The sequence below is a fragment of the Leucoraja erinacea genome, chromosome 21 (assembly GCF_028641065.1).
Source record: "Leucoraja erinacea ecotype New England chromosome 21, Leri_hhj_1, whole genome shotgun sequence".
Lineage (NCBI taxonomy): Eukaryota > Metazoa > Chordata > Chondrichthyes > Rajiformes > Rajidae > Leucoraja > Leucoraja erinaceus.
Window position 1 is genome coordinate 37,858,222 of NC_073397.1, and position 20,202 is coordinate 37,878,423.

At 48.8% G+C, this 20,202-nt stretch overlaps 1 protein-coding gene across 2 annotated transcripts in view; it reads left to right on the plus strand.

Annotated features, from left to right (window-relative positions):
* LOC129707556 (band 4.1-like protein 1) overlaps nucleotides 1-20,202 on the plus strand; it is a 127,024-nt gene that overhangs the window by 65,807 nt on the left and 41,015 nt on the right. For both annotated transcript variants that reach the window (XM_055652695.1, XM_055652696.1), the window contains exons 4-8: nucleotides 8,059-8,163; nucleotides 11,132-11,174; nucleotides 13,893-13,968; nucleotides 16,193-16,411; nucleotides 17,905-17,992. In XM_055652695.1, the coding sequence (XP_055508670.1) occupies nucleotides 8,059-8,163; nucleotides 11,132-11,174; nucleotides 13,893-13,968; nucleotides 16,193-16,411; nucleotides 17,905-17,992 (531 nt within the window). The remainder of the gene's footprint in view (nucleotides 1-8,058; nucleotides 8,164-11,131; nucleotides 11,175-13,892; nucleotides 13,969-16,192; nucleotides 16,412-17,904; nucleotides 17,993-20,202) is intronic.

Below are 20,202 nucleotides of genomic sequence, written 5' to 3' on the forward strand. Positions count from 1 at the left end.
GGTATGAACATTGACCTCTCAAATTTCAGGTAGTCCTTGCTTTCTCCCTCTTTTTCCTCCCCTTCCCAGCTCTCCCACAGCCCACTGTCTCCGCCTCTTCCTTTCTTCTTCCCGACCCCACCGCCACATCAGTCTGAAGAAGGGTCTCGACCTGAAACTATTCCTATTCCTTCGCTCCATAGATGCTGCCTCACCCACTGAGTTTCTCCAGCATTTTTATCTACCTTCGATTTTTCTAACACCTGCAGTTCTTTCTTAAACATCCAGCTGTGAAGTACTTCTCCGCTGAAATATTTATATCCCTTGGAGCTAAGTTCTGCAGCACACTGTTCTTTTGTTTCTCTGTCTGTTGCCTGCCTCATAGTGGTGCAACGTCTCACAATTCATTCTAAACTGCACAACTAGCATCCTGATGTGTGGCAACAATTAGCGTCACTTTCTGACTCCGATCCTAAAATTCCCTCAGCAACTCGATGAGCGAGATGCAGAATGTTTTGTGGCTGTCAAAACAAATCCTATGCTGTGGCTCTTTGTACATTTTAACATCTCTGCTCGGGCAGTATATTTTATTCATCTGTGTAGGAAGGAACTGCAGATGCTGGTTTACACTGAAGACAGGCACAAAATGCTGGAGTAACTCAGCGGGACAGGCAGCATCTCTGGAGAGAAGGAATGGGTGATGTTTCGGGTCGAGACCCATCTTCTGACTGATGTCGGGGCAGTGGGTGGGACAGAGATGGAATGTAGTCGGAGACAGTAAGACTGGCGGGATAACTGGGAAGGGGATGGAGAGAGAGGGAAAGCAAGGGCTAACTGAAGTTAGAGAAGTCAATGTTCATACCGCTGGGGTGTAAGCTGCCCAAGCGAAATATGAGGTGCTGTTCCTCCAATTTGCATTGGGCCTCACTCTGACAATGGAGGAGGCCCAGGACAGAAAGGTCAGTGTGGGAATGGGAGGGGGAGTTGAAATGCTGAGCCACCGGGAGATCAGGTAGGTTAAGGCGGACTGAGCGGAGGTGTTCAGCAAAACGATCGCCGAGCCTGCACTTGGTCTCGTCGATGTTGAGAAGTTGACACCTGGAACAGCGGATACAGTAGATGAGGTTGGAGGAGGTGCAGGTGAACCTCTGCCTCACCTGAAAAGACTGTTGGGTCCTTGGATGGAGTCGAGGGGGGAGGTAAAGGGACAGGTGTTGCATCTCCTGTTGTTGCAGGGGAAAGTACCTGGGGAGGGGGTGGTTTGGGTGGGAAGGGACAAATTGACCAGGGAGTTACGGAAGGAATGGTCTCTGTGGAAAGCAGAAAGAGGTGGAGATGGGGAGATGTGGCCAGTGGTGGGATCCCGTTGGAGGAGGTGAAAGTGTTGGATGATTATATGGTGTATGTGACGGCTGGTGGGGTGGAAGGAGAGGACAAGGGGGGCTCTGTCCTTGTTACGCATGGAGGGAGGGGGAGCTGCGGGATATCGAGGAGACCCTAGTGAGAGCCTCATGTATAATGGAAGAGGGGAACCCCCGTTCCCTAAAGAGTGAAGATGGAATGGCCGCCAGGAAGGACCACAGTCTCTGCGTTTCACCTCCGGCCTGGATCACATCACGTTACCTGTTTTAAATCAATTTCTAGCTTTGTGAGGTAATTGCTTGGCATTCTCTGCAGGCAGTAAACGGGCAGTAAACGGGCAGTAAACGGTCAGTAAACGGGCAGTAAACGGCCAGTAAACGGCCAGTAAACGGGCAGTAAACGGTCAGTAAACGGGCAGTAAACGGGCAGTAAACGGGCAGTAAACGGGCAGTAAACGGGCAGTAAACGGTCAACGTTTCATCCAGTTTATTGTAGATTATGTTTAAAAACTGTAGATCAAGCAAATTGTGTTAATTTGTAGGAGAAGGAGTTTGAGGTCCCTGGGCAATGTTGGGAACATTAACTTGCAAATGATTTAGTCTGGTCAAGTTGCCAACTGGATGTGAGGCTGTGCTGGATGACTTCATCATTGTTAACCTTCTCATGCCATTTATTATCTGTGTGGATATTTTTAAAGACATTTCTCAGCCTCTGCGAACATCTAGCGCAACATTTGGAAGAGTCTTTGTCCTTTCCCACACTGCAGGTTAGGTGCAGTGAAATATTGATTACCATTCAGGAGGTGAAATATTGATAATGAACCTTTCCAATTAGAGCTGCTGCCCGCATGGAGCTCGGTGATGCCACCAGCTTCATTACTTGACCTATCTGGGAACTTGCTTGAAGGAAAGTTCCAGAAGGAATCTCTCGAGTTGCTGCTGGGGATTTTTCACACACACACACACACATTCAGCGACAGTTACAGCAGCGTTGAGCCTAGTTTGTCCCCGCTCCGTGCTACTGTACAACGCATCGATGGTTAGCGTCCACTCGCTGGGCTAAAGGGCCCGTCTCCACGCTGCATCTCAAGACCCTCAACCCGGTTTTGATCCTTGTTCTGGTGGGGAAATGCTCGGCCTTCTCCTTGCTCCCAATAATAGTTTGCAGACTCCAATTCAAGCAAAGTCCAAGAGCTGAGAGACACAAAGGGTGGTGGGTGTATGGAACGAGCTGCCAGAGGAGGTGGGACTGTCCCAACGTTTAAGAAACAGTTAGACAGGTACATGGAAAGGACAGATTTGGAGGGATTTAGACCAAACGCGGGCAGATGGGACTAGTGAAGGGACAGGTGGAATATCTGTGGAATTCTCTGCCTCAGAAGGTAGTTGAGGCCAGTTCTCTGGATGCTTTCAAGAGAGAGCTAGATAGGGCTCTTAAAGATGGCAGAGTCAGGGGATATGGGGAGAAGGCAGGAACGGGGTACTGATTGGGGATGATCAGCCATGATCACATTGAATGGCGGTGCTGGCTGGAAGGGCTGAATGGCCTACTCCTGCACCTATCGTCTATTGTCTAGTGTAGGTGGTGCATGTTGGCCGGTGTGGGCAAGTTGGGCCGAAGGGCCTGTTTCCACACTGTATCACTGTATGATGGGTGACAACTGTCCCATTGGCTGCTGTGTGTGTGAAGATGAGCAGGCTCCTCCACATGTCACAACATCGATGCAGTATCAAGCTGTTCCGGGGCTGGCAGATATGTTCTTCTAAATTATTGTAATCGTGCTTTGTCCTCATTAGTTTAGATACATTGATGAATCTACAGCACAAGTTTCATGTATTATCTAATTGCTAAAATGTTTGTTGTAGACAAATGGGGTTAGGAGGGAGAGGTAGATCAGCCATGATTGAATGGCGGAGTAGACTTGATGGGCCGAATGGCCTAATTCTGCTCCTCAGATTCAGATTCAGATTCAACTTTAATTGTCATTGTCAGTGTACAGTACAGAGACAACGAAATGCATTTAGCATCTCCCTGGAAGAGCGACATAGCAAATGTCTCCTATCACTTAGGACATGGAGCTTGCTTCACAAGGAGATATTGCTTGGGTAAAATATACAAAATAATGCCAGGAAAGACTAAACCATGCACTTCACAGATGCTGCCTGACCCGCTGAGTTACTCCAGCACTCTGTGAAACGTCACCTATCCATGTTCTCCACAGATGCTGCCTGACCCGCTGAGTTACTCCAGCACTCTGTGAAACGTCACCTATCCATGTTCTCCACAGATGCTGCCTGACCCGCTGAGTTACTCCAGCACTTTGTGAAACGTCACCTATCCATGTTCTCAACAGATGCTGCCTGACCCGCTGAGTTACTCCAGCACTCTGTGAAACGTCACCAATGCATGTTCTCAACAGATGCTGCCTGACCCGCTGAGTTATGGTGCAGCAGCATCTATGGAGCGAAGGAAATAGGCAACGTTTCGGGGCCGAAATCCTTATGGAAATAGGCAACGTTTCAGGCCGAAACCCTTCCGGGTTTCGGCCTGAAACGTTGCCTATTTCCTTAGCTCCATAGATGCTGCTGTACCCGCTGAGTTACTCCAGCACTCTGTGAAACGTCACCTATCCATGTTCTCCACAGATGCTGCCTGACCCGCTGAGTTACTCTTTGCCACCAGACTCTCTGCCATCTGTGTACTGAGCCTGCACACTACAAGTTTGATTTCCTGCAGATTAATCACAGTGGACTGAAAGCTGATGTATATTTGGGGCAATTTAAGATTGCGTGAGGTTAAATCCTTCCTGGCCCGAGAAAAATTGATCACAACTTTGAAGATAGTGCAGTGGGAAAGTTGAAGTGGTGAAAGTGAGATATTTAATGTACTTCTGCTATTTCCGACACACAAGCTCCCAGAGACTCTGGAATGATCTGTGGAGTCCTAGTGTGTCCATAGAGCAGGGGTGGGCAACCTTGTTCTGCAACAAGGGGCCAGGACGCATGTGTGTGAGGTCGGTTCAAGAACCTGATGGTTATGGGCAAGTAGCTCATAAGGTGACAGGGGTAGAATTAGGCCATTCGGCCCATCAAGTCTACTCCACCATTCAATCATGGCTGATCTATCTCTCCCTCCTAACTCCATTCTCCTGCCTTCTCCCCATAACCCCTGAAGCCCGTACTAATTAGGAATCTATCTATCTCTGCCTTAAATATATCCACTGACTTGTGGCCTCCACAGCCGTCTGTGTGGCAATGAATTCCACAGATTCACCACCCTCTGACTAGAGACATTTTCCCTCACCTCCTTCCTAAAAGACCATCCTTTAATTCTGAGGCCGTGCCCTCTAGTCCTAGACTCTCCCACTGGTGGAAACATCCTCCTCACATCCACTTTATCCAAGCCTTTCACTGTTCTCTGGCTGTTGCTGTGTGACTGTAGGCTGCACCTCCTGCCCGACATGGTGAAGCTGAGGCACGACCATCACCGTGGGGGCTGTGTGGTTTGCTGAGCATTGCCAGGAATGTTGCAATATTTCTACATCTCTATTCTCCCCTCTGCCTTCTGCCTGTACAAACGTCTTCAATTCCAACACAATATTAATTAGCTCACAATGATCTCATTAGCCACCAGACTCATGGCAGAGCTGCCTATAACTGTGTAACGTGATCTTTCTCAATCTGCTCTTTTCACGGAGTCTTTAGGCTCTTTAGGCTAAATGGTTCATTATCCCAGTGACAAAGGCATGATAATATGACCAGGGTAACGATATATCACTGGGGTGACTCCATAATTAGTTGTTGGGTGATTAATGTGTCTATACTGTGGGATGTGTCTGCTGATCTCCCACCCCCCACCCCTCCCCCACATCTACTGTACCTGCCCGCTCTGAGTAAGGTCGTGGATGTGGGGTTTGGGCTCTGGGTCTACAATGAGACATGGAGACTGTACCTTCTCCACCACTGTCACCACCCCAGCCATGGCTCTGCTGTTGTCTAATTACTAGAGACAGGCTGCAATAATGAATCCGATGCTTCCATTCACCCACCAGCAGGATGAAGAGAGAGCAAAGGGACTTTGATCTTCCCACTGTCGACGTTTCTCACATTCATGCCTTCATTTTGCAACCAACCCTCAGGCCTCTCTGTAATCTTGTTTAAGAAGGAACTGCAGATGCTGGAAAATCGAAGGTAGACAAAAATGCTGGAGAAACTCAGCGGGTGCAGCAGCATCTATGGAGCGAAGGAAATAGCCGAAACCCTTCTTCAGACTGAGTTTCTCCAGCGGTTTTGTACCCTCTCTGTGAGTTTGCCCTTCATTCAAATCTTCTCGGATTTACCGAATATATTCAGGGTGAATGATGGACAAGACAGTGTCCGGGCAGGGGATAGGTCGGCCGTGTGCTGGCTCTCTCTGTACCACATATCCACAGATCCCACACGTGGATCGGGGCATTTCAAATTTCACATTTCTTTGCGCAGATTAAACACTTGTGGTTTGTTTAGAGGTACAGCGCAGAAACAGGCCCTTCGGCCCATCGGGTCGGTGCCAACCAGCGATCCCCATACATTATCACCACCCAACACCCACTGGGGACAATTTGCATTTACACCAAGCCAATTAACCTACAAACCTGCACGTCTTTGGAGTGTGGGAGGAAACCGAAGATCTCGGAGAAAACCCACGCAGGTCACGGGGAGAACGTGCAAACTCCGTACAGACAGCGCCCGTAGTCGGGATCAAACCCGGGTCTCTGGTGCTGAATTCGCTGTAAGGCGGCAACTCTACCGCTGCGCCACCGTGCCCGCCCTTATGTTTGCTAATCTGCTCAAATCTTCTCGAGAAGTTGTTACAATCTGGTGGCATCATGTTGTAAAATAATGTTGCCTGTAATGTCTAATACAATCTCTGCCCAATGAGGGGAGACGGCTTTAAATCTGCCATGGACACATGGACACATGGACAACTCAGGCCAATGAGACAACATCACGATGGAGTGGATGGGATGATGCAGAGAGAGAGAGAGAGAGAGACAGACAGAGCGGGGGGGGGGGGGGGAGGATGAGAGGGAGGGGTGAACTGCCTCTTCTGTCCTGGGCCTCCTCTACACCAGACTGTGGCCCAGCACACATTGGACAAACACCATCTGCAGTTCATTCATTCACGTACTGCCGTAAAACGTTTGTTCTCAAAAATAGCGAATGCCTTAAATTCTGTAATGTCACGCTGCGGTACAAAGTGTTTCTGTAACTCTTCAAAATCACACACCTCGTTACACAAAATTACATACACTGCGGCAAATAACGGCTGTAAATGAGTTAAAGAAATGATTCATACAAGATGTCCCTGTTGATGGCAGCAGCTGCCATGGTTTGTCTCAAATTGTTACGATGAATCGGTGTAAAGGAAGTCAACTTCATCCCGTCCCTTATACCATCTAAAGGAGGTGGAGCGAGAGAGAGGGGGAAGGAGAGAGAGGGGGAGTGAGAGAGAGGGGGAAGGAGAGGAGAGAGAGAGAGAGAGAGAGAGAGGTTGAGAGTGAGAGGGGGGTGCGAGAGAGAGGGGGGGAAGGAGAGAGGGGAGAGATAGAGGGGGAGCGAGAGAGAGAGAGGGGGGAGCGAGAGAGGGAGTGAGAGAGAGAGAGAGAGAGAGAGTGAGAGAGAGAGAGAGTGAGAGAGAGAGAGCGGGGGAGAGGAGGAGAGAGAGAGAGGGAGAGGGGGAAGGAGAGAGAGGGAGTGAGAGAGAGAGAGAGGTTGAGAGTGAGAGGGGGGAGTGAGAGAGAGGGGGAACGAGAGAGAGCGGGGGAGAGGAGGAGCGAGAGAGAGGGAGAGGGGGAAGGAGAGAGCGGGGAGCAAGAGAGAGGGAGCAGCTGGTTTATAGATTTCTTCGTTCATTTAAGCCACATCAAGATATGCGCGTTTATTTGCTGTTGCTGCAGGCCAATTGATCTGTCTATTTGGAAAGAATCAGACTGGGTGTAATTGCGTTGCCGATGCGGCAGTGTTTATTCTTCAATGTTGTGTAATTTAACGGCTCGCCAGTGAAGTCTGAGTGGATAATGAGGCTTGAGAAACACAATGTGAAAGGCCCGCTGAAATCCCAACACAAATGCCAAGTGAGCAGAGAGAACATTAAAATTGTCCCAGCCCAAGACAATTAAATGTATTTGCCTCGAACGATGAGGAAGTGGAGATGATGACACACGGTGAAATCACCACTTGTCCTTCGTGAAGATCTAACCCGGTGAAGATCAGTAATCAATACTTGGTATCAATACCAGGGTGGTGAATATAGAATACGTTTATTGTCATTCCATTGCATCTCCTTCGGTTTAAAAAGAACAAAACACAACAGCCATTGACTCACATATACACAAATCAGTAAAAAAAAAAAAAATAGGTATTAGAAATATTTTAAAAGAATATTTCGCATTATCTTGCACCCCAAATATAGATTGGTGATCAATAAGGGATCAATACTAGGGTGGTGAAGATGGGTAATCAATACTTGGTATAGAAACAGAAAAATAGATGCAGGAGTATTCATTCTGCTTGTTACATCCTCAAAGAATTCCAGAAGATTAGTCAAGCATGATTTCCCTTTCATAAATCCATGCTGACTCTGGCTGATCCGGTCACTGCTTTCCAAAATCAATACTAGGGTGGTGAAGATGGGTGATCAATAAGGATAACACTCTGCCTTCTCTCCACTGTGTAGAAGCGAGCCAAAGGCCAACTTCTCTTTGATCTTGTGTGTGAGCACCTCAACCTGCTGGAGAAGGATTACTACGGCCTGACCTTCTGCGACTCCGACAGTCAGAAGGTGAGTCAAACCTGGCACCGTGCGTCTGGGTCTTTGGTCCAAGAAACACTGCCGACCATGCAGCGCATACACACGGAGAGTACACACGGAGAGTACACGCAACACGTACACACAACACGTACACACAGAGAGTGTTGCTGAACTCTCGTCAGAGAGAGAGAGATGTACAACTCCACACAGCCAGTCTGGGTTGCAGCAGCACCAGCAGCAACAGCAGCAGCAGCAGCAGCTATGAGGTTTGTGAATATCTCGGGGGTTGCTGTAATGTGTAGTCTGGTGTCCTGCCTTCACGGATGCTGGATAATTGTCTGGTTTTACACATTCACGGACTGTCTGGGCATTCTGCTGAAATGTCATTCTGATGATTTATTACCCAAGCTGTCGGTGATTGAGCTTGGCTGTAACAGTTATCACAGATATAAAATCCCAGCTCAAACAAGAAGCTATTCAGCACGGACAGAGCCAGTGATTGGCTGACTTCACAAGCCAAATTACCAGAAGATGAGGTGTCCCCAGAGACCAGGAACATCCAGGTTCCAAATGGAGAAATTGGCAGAGGATTCAACCATGAGAGTAACTGGAGTGGGGAATGAGGAGGGAAGAATGTTCCTGGTTGGGGTTGCTGCTCTGCGAGTCCCCCCCGACCCCCCCCCCCCCCCCCCCCCCCACCCCCCCGCCCCACAAAGCCTTTACTTGGGATTTTCAATGTGATTCTTGGATTATTACCGATGGATAATTTTAAGGCAGAGACAGATAGATTCTTGATTAGTGCAGGTGTCCGGGGTTATGGGGAGAAGGCAGGAGAATGGGGTTAGGAGGGAGAGATAGATCAGCCATGATTGAATGGCGGGGCAGACTTCATGGGCCGAATGGCCTAATTCTGCCTTCATGAACTTATTCAGAACGGAACAGAGTGGTAGGTGACCACTAGGTGACCACTAGGTGACCAGCTGTTTTCACATTGCCATCATATTTACATGCAAACTAATTAAGCCAACATTTAATTTTTTCCTGTCGGAGTGAACTGCAGATGCCGGTTTAAACCGAAGATCGACACAAAATGCTGGAGTAACCCAGCGGGACAGGCAACATCTCTGGAGAGAAGGAATGGGCGACGTTTTGGGTCGAGATACTTCATTGGACCGCTCAGTTCGAAGAAAGACCTCGACCCGAAACGTCACCCATTCCTTCTCTCCAGAGATGCTGCTGCCGGTCCCGCTGAGTTACTCCAGCATTTTGTGTTTCATTTCTTCCTGTCTATTTGTGTGTGGGTTTCATGGCGACCGGTTGCTAATGTGGAGAAAGTCTGGGTGTGTAAACTAGAAACAAAGTTCTCCCCCCATCCCTTCCTCTGTGTGGTGTTGCCTTTGTGGTGACATCACTCTGTCCATAGGGGTGGGGAGACCCCTGGACCCCACCATTGCATCACTGCCCATAGGGGTGGGGAGACCCTTGGACCCCACCATTGCATCACTGTCCATAGGGGTGGGGAGACCCCTGGACCTCTCTCCCACAGACACATCTGATAACATCTGCAGAGTTATTAGTGCAAGCTCATAAAACGTGTCATTGGGAACCAGGAGCAGTCCACGTGTCATGGGTGCAGTGATCATTGCAAAGCCCAGCTTTTTTTTCAGGCGCAGCCCACAGTAGTGGAGATGTATTCAAGAGAGAGTTAGATTCAGCTCTGACGGCTAACGGAATCAAGGGATATGGGGAGAAGGCAGGAATGGGGTACTGATTCTGGATGATCAACCATGATCATATCGAAGGGCCGAATGGCCTACTCCTGCACCTATTGTCTATGTTTCTAGAATCTATCTGTAATTGCTGTTGGGACCATCAGAACAAACCGACCAAGTCAGGGCTCATTACAAGAACAAAACAACGGTTGTGGGGATTGAGTGATTTGTGGGAATATTTCCAACAAGTATTTATAGTTTTTATAGTTTTACTTTTATAGTTGAACTTATTTTTGCTGTTTCCTAATATAATCTTTGTGTTGCTGTCTTTAAGTTGCATGAAAGCCCCATTGTTGAAGCCGTCCCGCAAGTAATGAGTGCAGACAGTTTAACCATTGATGCTGATTGCCGATAAACTGCACGCTGCTAGCTTCTGCATTTATTGATGTTGTGCCTCAGGATTAGGCCTGGGCACAATCACAGGTTTGCAATGTAATCACAGGAGCTAGAGTAGCGGTTCAGAGCTCATCATATTTTGTGAGGCTCGGCAGAAGTGAAGCCATCAGTTTTCTATTTACGTGACTGATGCTTAATGAAGGCTGGAAATAAAATACAGTTTTGGTTGTAGAAACATCGACAATAGGTGCAGCAGGAGGCCATTCGGCCCTTCGAGCCAGCACTACCATTCAATATGATCAAGGCTGATCATCCACAATCAGTACCTCGTTCCTGCTTTCTCCCCATATCCCTTGATTCCTTTAGCCCTAAGAGCTAAATCTAACTCTCTCTTGAAAACATCCAGTGAATTGGCCTCCACTGCCTTCTGTGGCAGAGAATTCCACAGATTCACAACTCTCTGGGTGAAGAAGATTTTCCTCATCTCAGTCCTAAATGGCCAACCACTCATTCTTAAAGCTGTATCAATAATACCATTCTTCTCGGAGAGAAACAAAAGGCTGCTGTAACTCAGTGGGACGGGCAGCATCTCTGGAGAGAAGGAATGGGTGATGTTTCAGGTCGAGACCCTTCTTCAGACTAACCAGCATCTGCAGTTCCCTCCTACACATTAAAATAAACTCATTCAGCACTGACTCCAACGTTATACCAGGCTCTGCTGTTTTATTCTAACAAACATAATGGTGAATAATCATGCTTTGTTAAGGTCTTTGTACATATCTTCTAACTTGAGATCTTGTTAACTGGTTTATTAGACACTTGCCTCTTGTGAAAAGTGGTTGTATGGACATTTGCCGCTTTCCTGATATTTATTTTATTTTTGTTTTCAGAACTGGCTCGACCCGTCAAAAGATATAAAGAAACAAATTCGAAGTGAGTTTTTTTCTCCACCTCCTTGCCGACAATCAGACATCCGTTTACCGTTGGTGCTGAGAATAGATTCACTGTTCCCCGCAGTCCTGTGTTAACGCTGGTCTTGTATGCACTCACTATCGCAGCAAGCCCACTTACATCACGCTGTTGTTCACTATAGCAGCAAGCCCACTTACATCACGCTGTTGTTCACTATCGCAGCAAGCCCACTTACATCACGCTGTTGTTCACTATCGCAGCAAGCCCACTTACATCACGCTGTTGTTCACTATCGCAGCAAGCCCACTTACATCACGTCTCCTACATGCCCGTCTGTGTCAATGTTACTCACAGTCACCAGGTAGATGCAGTACCCTTCACCAGTCAATGCCGTCACCTTGCCTCTCATGCTTTCCCCTCTCTAGTCATTACGCGCTCATCTGAATGCGTGTGCGCGCTCCACTGTCATTTTCTTGTCAGATTTATACACCAGGTGATCTGTAGCTTTCTATTTCTGGCTTAGTCCTAATAACGACCTCTCTGTGTAAAAATAAAAGAAAACTTTCCCTTCAAACCTCCCTTTAAAATTCCGTCCACCCACCTCAAGCCAATGCTTGCTTCTGATTCATTAATGTATCAAATGATGCCCAGTCTTTGACTTTGTGCTTGTACTCGATGTGGAATATGTCACTGTGTGTAGACCATGCATGATGCTGCAGTGTAGACCATGCATGATGCTGCAGTGTAGACCATGCATGATGCTGCAGTGTAGATGTAGACCATGCATGATGCTGCAGTGTAGACCATGCATGATGCTGCAGTGTAGACCACACATGATGCTGCAGTGTAGACCACGCATGATGCTGCAGTGTAGACCACGCATGATGCTGTAGTGTAGACCATGCATGATGCTGCAGTATAGATGTAGACCACGCATGATGCTGTAGTGTAGACCATGCATGATGCTGCAGTGTAGATGTAGACCACGCATGATGCTGCAGATTATGTAGGATTGCTGCAGTGATTATGCATCAGGGCGTATTTGCGCAGAATAGAACCCAAACTAAGTTTACCCCTGGAGTTCTTGAGCCTCTATCTCTTCCTGCAACAGAGCAGCAAGACTTGGTTGTAAAGTCTTACAGCATGGAAACAGGCCCTTCGGCCCAACTTGTCCACACTAGCCAACTTATCCCATTTACACTGGTCATGTGGGCTTCTGATCTGTCTTGCCCATCCTCTTGAGCAGGTAGATCTGGGCAAATGGTGCAAACTTGCCTCACATCCACAGAAGGAATCATTGCATTCAGCCTGAATATTATCTGACATTTGCCTCTTAGAAAGTTTAAAATAGAAAAGTCAATATTTTTTCCATTAAGGAAAGCAAAATAATGGGCTGAATTAACTGAGCAGTTGCTTGAACCGAGTCCACTGACAGGTTGGGTTGGCTGGTATTCTTTAACATTTAATTAGTATTTCTTTTGAAAATAAATGTACGTTTTGAAACCATTGATTTTGTGCCGTTAAACTTTAATTTGTATTCAAGATTTAGTCATCTGTTAACCGTGGCTGGTCGGCAGTTCTCGTGTAATCCTGAATGCAATTCCAATTACAAAACCCGATGAAGGTGTACCTATAATTAACTATAGATTACTTGAATTTGGCCATCATTTAATTTTCCAGCACACGATATCCTGGGGAAAAAGGGCCTCGGATAAACTTTCTATATCATGTTTAGTAATTAATTGAACAAAAAAGCTCCTGGTGTAGGAGAAGTTGCGGAATAAAAGACGATGAATCAAATAAGAAAGTCAAACGTTGACGTATAATAACCACTAACTGGCTCCAGGTCCAAGTTCCAGATCCAGGTTCTAGATCCAAGATCTTAGCCCTCTCCATTGGGCATGAAGCTGGCCTTGCCTCTGCAGCGTTCAATGCCACCTAGTACACTCCTTCTAGTGCATGTTCCCCAGTCTGGGAACTGGTCTTTCCCAACACCTCACCTAGCGATGATGTTTTCCCCTTAGCCCCATCACACATTCTAGCGGTTCCACACAGAGGGTGGTGGGTGTATGGAACGAGCTGCCAGAGGAGGTAGTTGAGGCTGGGACTATCCCATCGTTCAAAAGTCATTTGGGCAGGTACATGAATATGGTCCAAAAACAGGCAGGTGGGACGAGTGTAGATGGGGCATCTTGGTTGGCATGGACAAGTTGGGCTGAAGGGCCTGTTTCCATACTATCTCTCTCCCGCCTTTCTTAAAAAGTGGGATAACATTAGCTACCCTCCAATCCACAGGAACTGATCCTGAATCTATAGAACATTGGAAAATGATCACCAAAGCGTCCACGATTTCTAGAGCCACCTCCTTGAGTACCCTGGGATGTAGACCATGATCACATTGAATGGCGGTGCTGGCTCGAAGGGCTGAATGGCCTACTCCTTCACCTATTGTCTATTGTCTATATGTCAAAGAGGTTATATTAACCACTTCTATAAAATATGAAACATATTCTTCATTTCCTTGCCAGTATTAAGGTGGCACTTATTGTGTATTATCTTGAGGCGGAGGTGAGGATCTCCTAGCTCTCAGCTCTAGTGCACAACAACACATTTTGTTGTGTGTGAGTAGGTTTCAAGGCTGTGCCATGGGCTCTGCCTTTCTGTGTGTGGTTAATACAGGCAATGTGGACTACTTGACCTCTCCATGCTTCACCTGGTTGACCTTCCCTCCTTCTGCAGGTGGCCCATGGCATCTTGCATTCACTGTGAAGTTCTACCCACCAGACCCGACAGAACTGTCTGAAGATATCACAAGGTAAGCATCACCATGGTTTGACAGACTCATGAGGGGGTTGGCCGATAGTCCTCATTGATGGGTTCAGGTACAGGTAGCAAGGGCAGCATCGTCTGTCCACACATATCCTTGAGAAGGTGACACTGAGCCTTGAGCCTTGTTCCTGGACCATTGGCTGGTCTCAAGTCTACGCCACCATTCTATCATGGCTGATCTATCTCTCCCTCTTAAGCCCATTCTCCTGCCTTCTCCCCATAACCCTGACACCTGCACTAATCAAGAATCTATCTATCTCTGCTTCAAAAATATCCACTGATTTGGCCTCTACAGCCCGTCTGTGGCAAATAATTCCACAGATTCACCACCGTCTGACTAAAGACATTCTTCCTCATCGCCTTCCCATCGCCTTTAATTCTGAGGCTGTGACCTCTGGTCCTAGACTCTCCCACTAGTGGAAACATCCTTTCCACATCCACTCTATCCAGGCCTTTCACTATTCTGTACATTTCTATGAGGTACCCCCTCATCCATCTAAACTCCAGCGAGTACAGGCCCAGCGCCTTGTCGAGCCTCAACATTACATCCCTGGTTTTATATTCTAGCCCTGTTGATATAAATGCTAGCGCTGCATGGGGCTGCAGAGGTGTACAGGTGTGTTCCACCATTGCAGGACCAGCTGAAACATCACAGTTTGTCCGTCATCCTCACAGTGACCGACATTTGATGACAGTGCAGCTGCAACATTCTGACCTGCGCTGAGCTGAGTTAAGTACACTAGTGTGGACAGCTCACCCAACTGTGACCTCCTCACTCAACTGTGACCTTTCACCCAACTGTGACCTTTCACCCATCTGTGACCTCCTCACTCAACTGTGACCTTTCACCTAATTGACCTTTCACCCAAGTGTGACCTTTCACCCAACTGTGACCTCTTCACCCAACTGTGACCTCTCACCCAACTGTGACCTTTCACCCAACTGACCTCTTCACCCACCTGTGACCTTTCAACTTGCAGCTTACTCTTGAACCCGGTTGGATTCACCAACCACCGTGACTTGCTCAAACTACAATCATTTTGACAGAGGTTAAATTCTAACCCAATTAGACAAAATGTTGGAGTAACTCAGCGGGGCAGGTAACATATCAGCCTTCTTCAGATTGAAGAAGGGTCTCGACCCGAAACATCACCTGGTATTTCTCCCCAGAGATACTGCCTGACACACTGAGTTACTCCAGCATTTTGTGTCTATCTTCGGTTTAAACCGGCATCTGTAGTTCCTTCCTGAACAAAATCAATTGTCGGGCACAAATTTGGAAAGTTACTTGGGATATAAGTTATGTATTCAGGTGAAGTCTGGTTCCTGACCCCTGTCTCCCGCGTTCTTAGTGAAGATGGTCTCCTTGCCTCGATCTGTGCTAATTACCCAGCTACTAATTTGCTGTTACATCTCTAGCCGCGTTTAATGTGTCGGCAAATATTTTCCATTCAGGAATCTGACGTCTTATTTCAGAGCTCTTGGTTCAAATGCAGCACAATAGGCTGAGCTGGGCAGGGCTGGGATGAGCTGGGCTGTGCCAGGCTGGGCTGGGCTGGGCTGGGCCGGGCTGGGCTGGGCCGGGCTGGGCTGAGCTGGGCTGTGCCATGCCGGGCTGGGCTGGGCTGGGCTGGGCTGGGCCGGGCTGGGCTGGGCTGGGCTGGGCTGGGCTGTGCCGGGCTGGGCTGTGCCGGGCTGGGCTGGGCTGGGCTGGGCTGGGCAGGGCCGGGCTGGGCTGGGCTGGGTTGAGCCAGGCTGGGCTGGGCTGTGCTGTGCCATGCCGGGCTGGGCTGGGCTGGGATGAGCTGGGCTGGGCTGGGCCAGGCTGGACTGGGCTGGGCAGGGCTGTGCCGGGCTGTGCCGGGCTGGGATGAGCCGGGCTGGGCTGGGCTGGGCTGGGCCGGGCTGGGCTGAGCTGGGCTGGGCTGGGCCGGGCTGGGCTGGGCTGGGCTGAGTTGAGCCGGGCTGGGCTGGGCTGGGCTGGGCTGGGCTGGGGCGGGCTGGGCCGGGCAGGGCTGGACTGGGCTTGGTTGAGCCGGGCTGTGCCATGCCGGGCTGGGCTGGGCTGGGCTGGGCTGGGATGAGCTGGGCTGGGCTGTGCCCTGCAGGGCTGGGCTGGACTGGGGGGGTGCCAGTGTGCTGGCTCTGTGGGCGGGATGGCGGAGTTTGATGCGTGCTGACTCACCAATGATTGCTGTGGTCCCGTGCAGGTATTACCTTTGCCTGCAGCTGAGGGATGATATCATCTCTGGACGACTGCCGTGTTCCTTTGTCACGCACGCACTGCTGGGCTCGTACACGGTGCAGGCTGAGCTGGGGGACTATGACCCAGAGGAGCACGGCCCAGACTACGTGACTGAGATCCGCTTTGCACCAAATCAGACAAAGGAGCTGGAGGAGAGGGTGGTGGAACTGCACAAGTCCTACAGGTAAACACTCTACATTGTTAAAGCACTGTCCACTCTGTGTGGTCACCCCTCTGCCCAGCCAACAACTGGACCCTCCCAGCCCAAGCATTGACATGGATCAATGAAAAAGGGTCTCCACCTGAAACGTCACCTATCCATGTTTCTCCACAGATGCTGCCTGACCCGCTGAGTTATGGTGCAGCAGCATCTATGGAGCGAAGGAAATAGCCAGCGTTTTGGGGCCGAAATCCTTATGGAAATAGACAACGTTTCAGGCCAAAACCCTTCCGGGTTTCGGCCCGAAACGTTGCCTATTTCCTTAGCTCCACAGATGCTGCCTGACCCGCTGAGTTACTCCAGCCCTCTGTGAAACGTCACCTATCCTGTTCTCCACAGATGCTGCCTGACCCGCTGAGTTACTCCAGCACTCTGTGAAACGTCACCTATCCATGTTCTCCACAGATGCTGCCTGACCCGCTGAGTTACTCCAGCACTCTGTGAAACGTCACCTATCCATGTTCTCCACAGATGCTGCCTGACCCGCTGAGTTACTCCAGCACTTTGTGAAACGTCACCTATCCATGTTCTCCACAGATGCTGCCTGACCCACTGAGTTACTCCAGCACTCTGTGTCTGTCTTCATTCATTCTCAGTTAGTGGGCAGTCAATCGCAAGGTCAAACCCGGGTCGACTGGGTCTCCAATCACCTTGCCTTGGTCACTTGTGGATGCACCAGGCCCCATCCTCGACTCGACTATAATAACAGCGCACACAGTTCTGGCAGGGATGGTTTCAGTTTTGGCTGGAGAAGTTGTAGTTTAAGCTTTTAGTTTTAGAGATACAGATTAGAAACAGGCCCTTCGGCCCATCCAGTCCATGCCGACCACATTAGCTCCATGTTATCCCACTACCGACACAATTAACCTACAAACCCGCACGTCTTTGGCATGTAGGAGGAAACCAGAGCACCCGGAGAAAACCCACGTGGTCACAGGGAGAGCGTGCAAACTCCACGCAGACAGCACCCGAGGCCTGGATCGGGCAGCAGCTCTACCCGCTGCACCACTGTGCCGGCTGTCTGGACATCGGGGGTCAGTCCCTGCACACCCAGATGTGCGGTGTCCCTGCACAGCTGGAGCAGAGAGGGCAGGTTCTCTCGTACAGATGTGGTGAGAGAGGGCAGGAGCATTGAGGAGGAGGATCAGCCCCAATGATGGGCCACACCTGATGGGCCGAATGGCCCACTCCTCTCAATGACACCTGGAAGTTGGGATCCGTTTCAAAGTGCCTTCAGCCATGGCAACTTTATCCTTGAAACTAAACGGATGAAGTAAATCCTATTATTAGGAGACAGTGAGAATGATTATCCTCGTAACGAGGGACATAATGAGCTCCACACAATGAACGATCTGACAAGGAGGTTATCAGTTGAAGGCTGACAAACTTGTTTCAATGTCGGTGTCCGATTTCTCACTGAGACAATAAGTGTCTGTGCATCGTGATGTTTACTGCAGGGGGCTAACGCCAGGAGAAGCAGAGATGAACTTTCTGGAAAATGCCAAGAAGCTGTCGATGTACGGAGTGGACTTGCACCATGCCAAGGTAACCAGCACCCTTGTTCCTCCCTGCACTGCTGTATACAGCAACGGCTGGCTGCCTGCTACTCCTGATGCAGGAGTACAAAGGAATCAAAGATCACCTCTCGTGTACTTACTTCTCAAAAGCTTCTCCATTCTCTGATCCCACAAGGCAACTTTTGGAGAAATGTGGATATCAATTTATATCCGATGTCAATGGTCATCCCTCAATGTCCACATTAGCCCCACTCCTCCACACTCCCCCCCTCGTGACACTACCTGTCTGCCCTCCCCCCCCCCCCCCCCCCCCCCCCCCCCTTTGTCTAATTCCCCTTTCAAGAAAGCCAAGAGTGTGTTTTATAGTCATGTGGCACGGACATTCTTACTTGCAGCAGCACAACTTTTGAAAATAGACAATAGGTGACAATAGTAGGCCATTCGGCCCTTCGAGCCAGCACCGCCATTCACTGTGATCATGGTTGATCATCCCCAATCAGTACCCCGTTCCTGCCTTCTCCCCATATCCCCTGACTCCGCTATCTTTAAGAGCCCTATCTAGCTCTCTCTTGAAAGTATCCAGAGAACCGGCCTCCACCACATTCTGAGGCAGAGAATTCCTCAGACTCACAACTCTCTGTGAGAAAAAGTGTTTCCTCGTCTCCGTTCTAAATGGCTTACCCCTTATTCTTAAACTGTGGCCCCTGGTTCTGGACTCCCCCAACATCGGGAACATGTTTCCTGCCTCTAGCGTGTCCAAACCCTTAATTATCTGTTATGTTTCAATAATTCTATAAATATTTCCCCAAAAATTTACAAAATTACACATTCGTGTATTCTTATTGTTTCTATTTTATTTTTAATGAGATTGAGTAAAAGACAGCGATATGTCAGACAGTTGTAGCTGGACAGTCTGCGTGGGTTTCTTGTTAAACAGTCCAGTGCTACCCGTTACTTTAGTGCAAGGCTGCCACAAGGCTGGAAAGGAAGCAGAGAAGATTTACGAGGATGTTGCCTGGGCTCTAGGGCCTGAGCTACAGCGAGTGTCTGGACAAGCGGGGACTTTATTCCTTCAACAAGTGATGTTCTAGAGGTGTATACCATCAAGGGGAGATAGATATAGATAGGGTGAAAGCACTATCTGAAGAAGGGTCTCGACCCGAAACATCGCCCATTCCTTCGCTCCAGAGATGCTGCCTGTCCCGCTGAGTTACTCCAGCATTTTGTGTCTACCTTCGGGTGAAAGCACACAGCCTTTTACCCAGGGCAGGGTAATTAAAGTGTGACAGGGAAGATTTTAATCGGAACCCGAGGGGCAACTTTGTCACTTATATGGAACGAGCTGCCAGAAGAGTTAGTTGATGCAGGAGAGATAACATCATTTAAACGACACCTGGACAAGGGATTTGGATCAAATATGGGCAGATGGGACTAGCTTAGATGGGGCGTCTTGGTCAGCATGGACCAGTTGGGCCGAAGGGCCTGTTTCCGAACTGCACGACTGTGACTCACGAGGCAGTGGTTTGATTCAAGCCCAGGGAAAGAAATCCAAATGCTTCACACCAAAGGGTCTGTGGTGTGTAAGGTCACCATTGTGAGTGTGTAAGGTCACCATTGTGAGTGTGTAAGGTCACCATTGTGAGTGTGTAAGGTCACCATTGTGAGTGTGTAACGTCACCATTGTGAGTGTGTAAGGTTACCATTGTGATTGTGTAAGGTCACCATTGTGAGTGTGTAAGGTCACCATTGTGAGTGTGTAAGGTCACCATTGTCAGTGTGTAAGGTCACCATTGTGAGTGTGTAAGGTCACCATTGTGAGTGTGTAAGGTCACCATTGTGAGTGTAAGATCACCATTGTCAGTGTGTAAGGTCACCATTGTGAGTGTGTAAGGTCAGCATTGTCAGTGTGTAAGGTCACCATTGTGAGTGTGTAAGGTCACCATTATCAGTGTGTAAGGTCACCATTGTGAGTGTGTAAGGTCACAATTGTCAGTGTGTAAGATCACCATTGTGAGTGTGTAAGGTCACCATAGTGAGCGTGTAAGGTCACCATTGTGAGTGTGTAAGGCCACCATTGTGAGTGTGTAAGATCACCAGTGTGAGTGTGTAAGGTCACCATTGTGAGTGTGTAAGATCACCATTGTGAGTGTGTAAGATCACCATTGTGAGTGTGTAAGGTCACCATAGTGAGCGTGTAAGGTCACCATTGTGAGTGTGTAAGGCCACCATTGTGAGTGT